Raw genomic sequence first — 10,527 nt, 5'->3', positions numbered from 1 at the left:
TCAGAAACTTTAAATCGTATGATAAGATTGGTCTCCTTACAAAAACATGCTGATTAAATGAACCGCATCCCGGTACTCGCCTTAACACAAATATGGGGTTAATTCGAACGTGTTCGATTCGCACAATCGGAGTACTGGCTAGGCAAGTCTACCAACTGGACACCCTACCGGGCAACATGCAACGACAACATGTTTGTTTCCACCATCAATTCTGCCTTATCAATTGTCCCAACCCAACGCAAAAGGGCAAAGCGCAAGGACTTCAAATAGGCAATTTATTGCAAGCATGTAGCAATTATTCCTGACTACAACTGCGACCCCATCGAGCCGACCGAGGTGGGTCTAATTGAATGGCATCCCTAAAGGAAGGCTTCCTTACTATCTGTGTCGCGTCGCGGCAGAGAACAGCTGTTGGGCTCACTGTCTCCTTAAAACCTGCACTCACCTGGAACCAACAGAAGAAGCGATGGTCGCTTATCCGGGCTTCGGTGACACGGCCAAAAGGTTAGCCCGGGTTCTGTTGCTAACGAGTGCCGGGAACGTGCCGTGGTAAGTGGAGCACCAGCACGCGAAGAACAAGAACCTGGCCCAAGACAAGAACGGGGCCGCCGTAAGGAGGAGTGACGTGACAGAACAATCTTATGCGTCGACGAGCTTCTCTCTTTCCCGAGGAAGAGGAGACCTCTTCACGTGCGTTGTTTGTGTTTTGCGTGTTGCGCGTTCCTTGCTTCGCATTAGCGCGAAGGAATAGGACCGCGGCAAGCTAAACAAGTCTGCCGAAGCGAAGACGATGATGGCGATGACGATGATGATGATGGCCATATAAAAAGCTGTCACACGCGGCGATCGGTGGTTATTGTTTTCGTGGTCGCGGGAACGCGAGCTTCGATCGGCGTCTTACGTGACTTACGGGGTGCAAATTTGGTGTTTCTATTTTTTGGTGGACTCATTGGGTGCGCAAATTCGAATCCTTCGATTACCGGTGTGGTGCCGCCCAGGCTTGTGGAACTTTATTGCCCAGTGTAGTTAGTTGTAGAGTCGGTTGGTGAAAAGTGACACTAGTGGACACCGTTGCAAAGACTCCGAAAGGACTCACCTCCATCAGTAGAGAAGCCGCACTCGGAACTGCGTGATAAGCCCCCCCCCCGTGGGCTTAATTAGCTTAAAAGCTTTCGCCGATTTCCTGGTAGTTCCTGGTAGTTTGTGGTACCGAACCGCAGCAGCGATGGGACGGGCGATACACGTTGTGACCATCATCTCGGTACGTTGCCGGGACAAGCACCAGCGGAAATCGGAAAAGAAAACACCCTAATTTAGTTGTCGTTGATAAAGCGCCCATTGGCCGGAATGGGGTGACTTTGAGTTTTGAGAAGCGCCGTGCGTGCCGGAGGTGACCTTGAATCCAGGAAACTGGAAGGCACGCAACGGAGTATTTCGATTTCGGCGTTGACAGTGGGAATAAATATTCTCGGCACGAATCGATCCCGCGATCTGGCGCGGCGCCCTGGAATGTAATTGGAGTGTCGATGGGTTGATAAATATTCAGCATGGCTTAGCGTGTTTCGTGTCATTGTATTCCAGTTGAGCGCACGTTAGAAGAAGGATCCAAAGAATTAACCGGAATACTTTATAATCTTGGTACGATAAAATGCACCCCATCGGTCCCGAAGCCAACAACCAGCAACTAAGTCCACTTTTTATCGCCTTCACGGTGCGGTTTTTAATGACTTCGATATACGATATCGAATATCATAAGCCGTAAGATATCCGAGCAGGACGAGGTAGCTGAAACCGTCGTCTCAGACGCGGGGCCGATGCAGCAAATCTCCCAAAACTGGGAGCTGGCAGAACTTGCACTCCGTCGCTGCAAGTCGCTAACCTTTACCGAACATTCTTCGCCCAAAAAACTGAGCCAAACGGCCTTCCAGCCTTCCAGCTGCCTCGGGAGTGGCCAACGTTTCCCCAAAACCGTTTGTTTGAAATGGGAAATAAAAAAGCGTGTCCATTACCGTGAGCCGATTTGTTGGCTGTGTGGTGTGCGGTTTTATTTATCCACATTCTACACACCCAGAACCTGAGACCGATCCTGAGGTGAGCCGGTCTAAATAGTTTCTAAATGTCACGGTGACGGTAACCCGAGGCCGAACAGCAAATAAACACTTCGCGACCGCGAGACCAAAGACCCCTCGCGAGATCCCCAAGAACAGGTTCGCTCTGCTCTGGACCGGCGTCCAGAAATTCTTTGGCCGTTTTTGGTTCCTGATTCCTCTTCTTTGCGATTCAGTGCGGCCGATCGATGTGTGTGGCTATCGTTCGTTTGTCCTATAAATTGCGGCACATTAGACGCCGCGGCACTCATTCCGCTGCCGGACACGTAGGAAAAATGCTAATTCTTCGTGCGGGGCAGTCCGAGGACGAAAATTGTGTTAACGCTGCGTAGGTTCAAGGCTACCACAGCGGGATAGCCCGGGACGCTGGCAACCTGTTCTCGCCCGTCCCTCCCAAACTGGTGCGGAAATGGATGTCTTGCATGATGTCCTCACACCAACTACGAACCAGTCCCGCCTGAGAAGAAGTTCCCTGCTCATCTGCATTCTTACAGAAGCGTGGTTCAGTGACCTTGCCATGCGGAGAGTTCCCGATCGGCCAACATAATGGGCGTCGGCCGTGACCGATGGTTTCCCGAATGGTTTTCATATAGCTCATCGCCCACGGTTCACGAGAAATAGATATACATAGAACGTGGCCACGATGACGACTCTATTGGTCACTCATTGGCCACCCTTAATTCCACATCGATGGACTTTCGGTATTTACCGTCTCTTCAACTCGACGGACTTCACGGTAAACATCATTAGAAATGATTATGTTGAGTCGAGTATTGGATTTTGAACCTCACCGTTCGCCGGGTCCTCAAATAAAAACCGAGGAAATTTGTCGGCCTCATATTTACCAAGAACTAGCACCGGCGGACTCCGGATGATACGGGCAATATTTTCTGCCAATAAACACGATGGGAGCAGACAAACAAAATCAAGGCCACCGAGGGGGGGGGGGGGGGGGATGGGGATGACGACAACTTGCGAAAATAGCGCCGGCCGGCCGGTGGAGCAACCCGAACGGGACTCGTGACTGGATCGGTTTCAGGCGCTCCGGAAGCGCGCGTAATAATCCAAGACCTCGTCCGGTCCTCGGTCCGCCGCGGGGTGATACATCTTACGAAATGGTAAATAAAATGGACCCGTCTTGGCCCGGTGCCAAACGAGAATCGCATGAAATATTAATGAAGCATTAGTAGGGCTGGGTAGCCCAAAATGAGAGATCAGTGAGTCAGCAGTGGGCGCAATAAATGATTGAGCCGCGTCCGGCCAGTGGGCCCCGGAACCGGGAATACCCATCAGCGGTGAATGGCCCATTACCCTACAACGTCGTTAGGCCGGGCCAGGAAGGCATCCTATTGTGACGGAAAGCGGTTCACTAATCTTTCCCACTATCAGGCCCTCTAGCCCGATGAGGTATTTCATGAGAAGAGCAGAATACTTAAGTTATGTTTTATTGGGCAACGGTGACGAACGGATTAGGAATGTGTTTAGAGCAAATCTACACAATATGTTACCAAGAATCCAGGTGTTAATCACTTTGGACTTTGGATGAGGCCACTCCACTTTGAACAACACAGCGACTAACAACGTAATTTAGAACGGCTTCGGGAAGTTGTTTTGCTTTAGAATTGATCGTAAATTTTTTGAAAACATATTTGGTTGATGACGAGTGGTTTCGACATTTCCGCTCCATGTTAATTCTCGATGTTATTCAGAGCTGTTGGGGTTACCTCCAACGGCCAATATTCATCCATCAGCCATCAATCCGGATTATGGTAATTTCGAAGTATGACAAATTCGCCTCCCTGATCGCATCGGCAGACGCTTTTAAGGGTCCCGAGCATTAATTGGCCACTTATGCATTGTTGTCACGCCGCCAGCACGCACGTGTCACACGGCGCATCGTGTTCGCTTTTATGGAACGAAAGGAACGAAAGGTAAGAAAACCGAAAGCTCCCTCGAGATGGCATCGAACGCCGTGCCAAGTCGAAATCCAGATCGCGAACGCTGCATTCAAATGCACCTCGGCACACCTGAATGGTGTCGCATAAATCTCGCCAAACAGTCCCGGCCTAAATTGCCGCACGTCCCCGGGTGCCAGGTAATTCTGGAAGGTTTACGATAAAAAAAAGGGAAAAGATTTCATTCATCCGTCGAAATGGCAGCTATGGAATGCCAGTTGGAGGCCATTGTTGAGCATTCTGTAATGAAAGACAACTGCACTGTGAAACTCGACGATCAAAGTCGACCCCAGATGGAACACTTGGATCTTGTCGAACAAATCTCTCGTCAAGGACGTCGAAAATACGATTGGTCGATAAGAAGAGTATTTGAAATTTAAAAACAGCTTCTCACATCATACCGCAGGCCATCGATCATTTTTACGTAATGGCATGATTTGTTGCCATAGCGCCGGCGCTGTTGACTCATCCTTTCTCCAGTTCTGTTGCTGCGTCCAACTGCAACTGACAGCATAACGCCAGAAAAAGTAGAGCACGTTACAATGCGGGACGATATATAATTTTCAATGCCGAACGATACGGTTGATGTTTATCTCCCTGCTTTTTTTTGCGATTACTTCGTCCGTATCCTGTCGGGGCCAGATCAAGGAGCCAAGGGGTGAGAAAAACCGAAATGCGGCGCCTCGCTGCCAATGCCAAAGTTACAGCTACTGTTGCTGAATATCGTTAGCAGAAATGTGTGTGTTCCCGGGGGGGTTTTATTACGACGCTGCTGGCCACGCCACTGGCCACTGCCCAATTGCTGGCAATGGCTCAAAAAAGAGCCGGCGAGTTGGGAAATAAAATCCACCAAGCCAAGCCAAGTTACAACGCCAGTGACGCCAGTAGGTACGGCCAACGGACGCGCGAGATAAGAATCGGTTTGAGCGAATTATTCCGTCCCATTTCTGTGGGGGGAATTTTTTCCCATTCTGTCGTCTGTCGCCTGCTCCCGTCACTTTCCTGTCCCCTTTTTATGGGATGTCAGCCCGGGTCGCCAGCCCACAAAAACCCATTCCATGCTAATGCGGATCATTGTCTTTCGCGTGGCGATGCCCGGCTGATTGAATTACAAATCGCTGATCGGAATTAACGTTCTCGCTACATTGTGCCTGGTTCTTCACAGCTGATGGCACCGTTACTGCTGGCGCGACGAATCCAGCTCGTCAACATTAGCCCGGAGGAGGCACAGCAGCACATCACCCAGCAGAGTCTGGACCTGAGCTACGCACCGAAGCTGGGCGAACATCCGCTGGGTTACACGCGCAAATCGCAGGACCCGTCCGCTGCCACCTTCTACCACAATGGGCGCATCATCGAGCACCCGGAGGACTACGTCGAGGAGGAGTACGAAGCGAAACAGTTCCACGGACAGGTAAGTCTGCACCCGTCTTCCATGGTCCCCGAGGGACAACTTGTTGTTACTTAATGTGGACGCATAGAGCCGTCTTAGTGTCTACGATTGGCGACGAAGATGGAGTGTCTGTCAGGTTCCGATGCTCCAGATTACTGGCCCCATGCCAGTAATCCGTTCCAATCAAGATTTGTGCCAGGGCCCAGTTTGGATTACGGTGCGAACGGGGTGACCTTACTGGTAATTTTGGCTGTAATCCGTTTCCATTTCTTGCGCCTAGGATGGACTTGGCAGGGCGATGTTTGGCTACAGTGACCACAACCAGGCCCGCCTGGAGGCTCGCAACGCGAACGGAGAAGTGCGCGGCTCGTACCAGTACATCAACCCACTCGGCGAGGACGTAGTCGTGCATTACTGGTCCGACGGACTCGGGTTCCATCAGGTGGATAACCGCCAGGTGGAGCTTCCGCAGCCGGTCCAGGAGACGGCCGAAGTTCGCGAAGCTCGTCTAGCCCACATGCGAGCCTGGGAGGAAGCGGCCAGCCTGGCGCGTGCGAATCCAGACGTGATGTCCGACGATGGGCCGTTCCCCGGTGTGCAGAGCAATGTGGTGGACGACGATGAGGATGGTGAAGTTATGCCGGCTCTTTCGAACCAACACCAGAGCCTCATCCGGTATCCGAGCCTACCGTACTCGGACCACATTTCGCCGGAGTCCGGAGCTAGTGGCACCATCGACGGTGTGCTCGGCGATGAAGCAGTCGTCGTCGAAGCCGTCCGAGCTGTAGTTAAACGCCAGAGTGATCACGAGAATGACGTTGTGACGGGCGAACCGAAAGGATTCTTCTATAGCTTCGACTATCCCGTACAGTTGGTGGCAGAAACGGCCGCCAAGCGTGCGCGAGATGCAACGGAACAGAGTGGTGCTGATGTTCCGAGTCCGCAGGCTTCGGTGGCAGTGGAGACCAAGCAGCCCAACGTACCGAAGACATCGTTGCCGGTGACCGATGAAAGAGTTTCACTCAAAGCCGTTCTGAGCGGAGAAACGCTCGTCGACGCGGTGCACGATGCACAAGTCTCTCCGAAGCAGAGACTGGCCGCCAAGGCGTAAGCGATGCTTTCTTCAATCCAGTCGGAGATCGACGACTGCAACGAAATCGAGGAATGCTAACAAGTGCATAGTCGCAGCCGCAGAACAACACCAGATCCCGGCCCGAAATAGTCCCAAAACGAGATCTCCTAATGAAACTCCACAACCTTCCAGTCCAACAGCCACGAACGAAAACAAGAAGCGCATGAAATAAATGGATGAAACATCAATCTCTGCTTGTTGAGTTTAGGAAGCAATTCCGGTTTGTTTAACAAATTATGGACATTATACAGAAACGATCATGATAGACAATGATAGATGCATTTTTAGCCACCAGCCAACCAGTTAGTCTACATCACCGTCAATTAACAAAATGACCAAATTAACATTTCGTCAATGTTTTGATTTTCTTAATGCTAATGATTATCTTAATCCAATCAAGTTATGCAAAAAGTTTACAGAACTGCATTAGCAACGTTTCTAATGAACCAAACATTTGGAAGTGGCGAATTTATCTTGCCCTCGTTCTCATCTTTTCATCCCAAACTCAACAAAAGACAGCCGGCGCCGTCTTTCTACTCTTGCCATCGTTTAAATCATTATTAATGAGCCAAGCTCGAGCTTAATATCCCTGCCACAGGATCGGAGATCGGTTGCGGTCTGAATGAAACTAAATCATGCACAACAAACGGGTTGAATGGCGCTGTCTCGCCGCGGTCGCGGTCGGGATTCTGGTTAAGATTTCGGGCGGTAGCTATCGACGAGGGAAGGCCATCATATTATGTTGAGCCATCGTGGTGGAAGCAATTAATACTGACTGAGTTATGATCATACGTTCATCAGATGTCGTTGGATCGACTAACCCGTCCCTGTTTCGATGGACGAACGGAGCGAACGGCAACGTCTGCTCATGATTTATCATTCGTACGTGTTGAGGATCGCATGTTTCTCGAATCGAACACCGAACATGTGAGGCAACTTTGGATATCAAACAAGACAGATTAAACGATCAGAGATGGAAAAACACTGTCACATCTTGGATCTTGTTATGTTTCGCACCTGTAATCTCAAAAGCTTAGATAACTCTTAGTCTCTTTTGTTTCAGTTTGTTCCTGTTCAATGCACATTTATACGTTGTTCGGAATGTGATTATAACGGAAAACATATCTACTCTTTTTGCTAATTCTACGTTGTCCACTTTAATCCCATGATACTTTAATTTCCTTTAATGATATTTTCATTTCCCGAATAAGCTGGAGTTCTGTTTTTTCTCTTTGGGATCGTATTCATATCATTCTTTGATTCGGATGCCAGTCCTCTAGCCAGAAGTCGCAAGGTGATAAGTAAAACGACTACGAGAATTGCTGAACGAATTGCACCGAGTTTTACGAAGGATTTTCATACATCACAAATGCTTTATTCTCCTATTAAAAGTTCTTAACATCGTATGAAAATATTTTTAAAGAAACCCAACTATGCAAGATTCTGTTTACTATTTTGGGTGATTATTATTGCAAAATTGAAGTCTCATATGCTTCCGAAATGGTAGACAATCGCTGCGTTTCAATAATAAAATAGCAGTGAAGTGTAAAAATCATTCCCCAATCCGTTTAAACACTTTTTCGGCGAATTTTACAGTAATCCGAGTGTGGTTTTAAAAAATTCTCTTCCAATGTACCGTCGGTGGTCCCAAAACGACGCTTGCGCATTTTCTCAGTGTTCCTGAGAAAATGCATATCTTCCCAATGACAAAACACTGTCGCTCGCGATCGTTGCGTCCGAACCACTTAAGCGAACATAACCCATTCATTCATTTCCGTCGAAATTATGCCCCCGAAAGCCCCTGCCCATGGCCATGGCGCACATGGGCGTTGTTGTGTGGAGTTGTTGGGCGGGCATTTTCACTTTTCGTCTGATCTTTCTCACCTTTCGCGCCATGCCGCGACGCTTCCGGAGCATCCGGAATCGGTGTGAAGCTGCAGACAAAAAAGTCGCCCTCTTTCTAGTGCATCACGATGCGTGCTTGTGGCCCGCGATAGCGTCCGCCGGCCGCCCAGTGAGAACAATAGGAAAAATGCTGGACGAAATTTTCTCAGCGGCTCCCACCATAAGGGCTATGTGCGTGGTCAGCTCGGTCAATTTCAATGACACGGCACGGCTCCAAGCTGGGCGTTCGCTGATGAGGTTTCGGCCTCCACTGGGCTCCAGACGGCCGCCAGATTTAAAGAGCGCTTTTCTCTAATTATTTAACCAACATGTTTTTCGGGGGGTCGAAATTCGGTGCTCTTTGCTTGCTTAAGTGACCGAAATTTCGGCAAAGACCCCCTACCTTTACAAAACTTGCCCATTACTCCCCCTGGTCGGGTGGTCACTCCGCCAGGGGGATCAGAGAGATGCTGAAAGAGAAATTTACGAGCATGGTGTGAGCTCGAGCCATTGATCGATGGTGATGGTGGTGTTGGTGGTATGTCATTTTCAAACCCATTCAGCACTTGCGTACACTCTGTGTTCCGTCCACCGGCGCAATTTCCGGTATAAAGCTAGCGCCCGGCGGACGAATCGGTTTAGTCGGTGGCGGATACACGTCAAGCGCGGAACAGCTCAACCGGTCAGTGATGAACTGAGTGATGAAAGTGAACCCAACAGGAACAAACCGTTCTACAAGTGAAAATGAAACGATTACGTACCGCGGAACTGACCAGCCTTCTACTGCTACTACTGCTCCTGTTGATCGTCGAAACGCGCTGCCATCCAGCAAGTTCCGTAGGGCTGGGAGGTGATCAACAGCAAGAGCAGCGAGGCATCATCAGAATCAGGTATCCAACACTCTTCCACGACATCAAGCGCCAGTTCGGTAGCATTGGGCGCGATCTCCGGAAGCTGGTCACCTCGCTGATGGGTACCACGCAGGTCGTTTACTGGAAGTACCCGATCGATGGGCCCACGGCGCTACGGCGGCGAGCAGATCAGACCCAACGACAGCCTCATCGAACGATAGCCCCCAAACCGCCGCGGAAGCGAACGGGGCGCCGCAAGAAAGCCTACGACGACGGCGATTACGATGATCTCTTCTCGTTCGATTCGTTCGGTTTGTGGTGAATTTCGCATCAAACGCCCGAATGGCGGCAATCCGCACAGCATCACCAAAGTAGTGAATCGGCTCCATTTCACCACGCGGTTCCCCGGTGTGCCCGGCCGAGAAAGTGTTTGGCCACGGTTGCTCAAAGTGAAAAGCAAGTGCGATACGCAATTTACAGAATTCGATGCTGCCGCAGATTTCATTCGATCGCCAATAATGGCTCACAGTAAGGCGCCGCAGACGGATAAGTGAAATTTCGTCGGCAGACAAATGAGTTCCGGTGCTCAAAACTACAAAAAACTCGACCTAAACATTACACGAATCGCGATCCAAAGAGAAGCACACAAAAGCTAACGCACTTTGGCTCGGTCTGTCTGGCGCGGGTTTAAAATGTTGAGGAAGCAATTCGCTCTCAATTGAACTCTAGTTATTTTGCTGATTACACCGTGCCTAAGAGTGACAGGAAACATATTTATTTATTATACCAAATAAAGTATCGATAGACTATATTAATTTTAAAGCAACCGAAAAAACAACTTTCTTTTATTCTTGCGAATGTACGAATAACGTGGGAATGCTTGCTAATGTTCAACCAGCAATCAAAACAAGCAATCGGAATTCAATTTGTTTAATTCTTTTCATCGGATGTTTCTGTTCCATTGAAATTGAGGAAAGAACTTTTCATGGTCAACTGTCGGAAGTCGACTACGGAACTCAATATGTTTGATAATTCGATTCAAGGCCCTAAACGAAACATGACAGAAACTAACACTCTCCCAAAAGAAGGTGGAATACTTGTATACTACTTTCTAAGTTTGTTATTTATGACCTCCATCACGTAACATAATAACTTTAAGAAAACAGTATTCCTTGTGTGCTTGTGCTTTCCAGAAGTAATTAAT

At 49.2% G+C, this 10,527-nt stretch overlaps 1 protein-coding gene across 1 annotated transcript; it reads left to right on the top strand.

Moving 5' to 3' along the window:
• Window positions 1-1,178: 1,178 nt before the first annotated feature.
• Window positions 1,179-6,647, top strand: LOC131216806 (uncharacterized). Its single transcript, XM_058211386.1, has 3 exons — window positions 1,179-1,261; window positions 5,229-5,477; window positions 5,737-6,647. The coding sequence occupies exons 1-3, from the start codon at window positions 1,226-1,228 to the stop codon at window positions 6,565-6,567; spliced, it is 1,116 nt and encodes a 371-aa protein (XP_058067369.1). The 5' UTR covers window positions 1,179-1,225; the 3' UTR covers window positions 6,568-6,647.
• Window positions 6,648-10,527: the final 3,880 nt, after the last annotated feature.

Source organism: Anopheles bellator, chromosome 1 (genome assembly GCF_943735745.2).
Source record: "Anopheles bellator chromosome 1, idAnoBellAS_SP24_06.2, whole genome shotgun sequence".
NCBI classification, from domain to species: domain Eukaryota; kingdom Metazoa; phylum Arthropoda; class Insecta; order Diptera; family Culicidae; genus Anopheles; species Anopheles bellator.
The sequence above is the reverse complement of the archived record's forward strand: the minus strand, read 5'-3'. Positions and strand labels throughout refer to the sequence as shown.

What these genes read in the sequence shown, in the direction of transcription:
- LOC131216806 (XM_058211386.1), top strand. Translation starts at nt 1,226, where the DNA reads ATGGGACGGGCGATACACGTTGTGACCATCATCTCG. An exon ending in ACGTTGTGACCATCATCTCG is followed by an intron (nt 1,262 to 5,228) that starts GTACGTTGCCGG and finishes GGTTCTTCACAG; the next exon opens with CTGATGGCACCGTTACTGCT. An exon ending in CGAAACAGTTCCACGGACAG is followed by an intron (nt 5,478 to 5,736) that starts GTAAGTCTGCAC and finishes TCTTGCGCCTAG; the next exon opens with GATGGACTTGGCAGGGCGAT.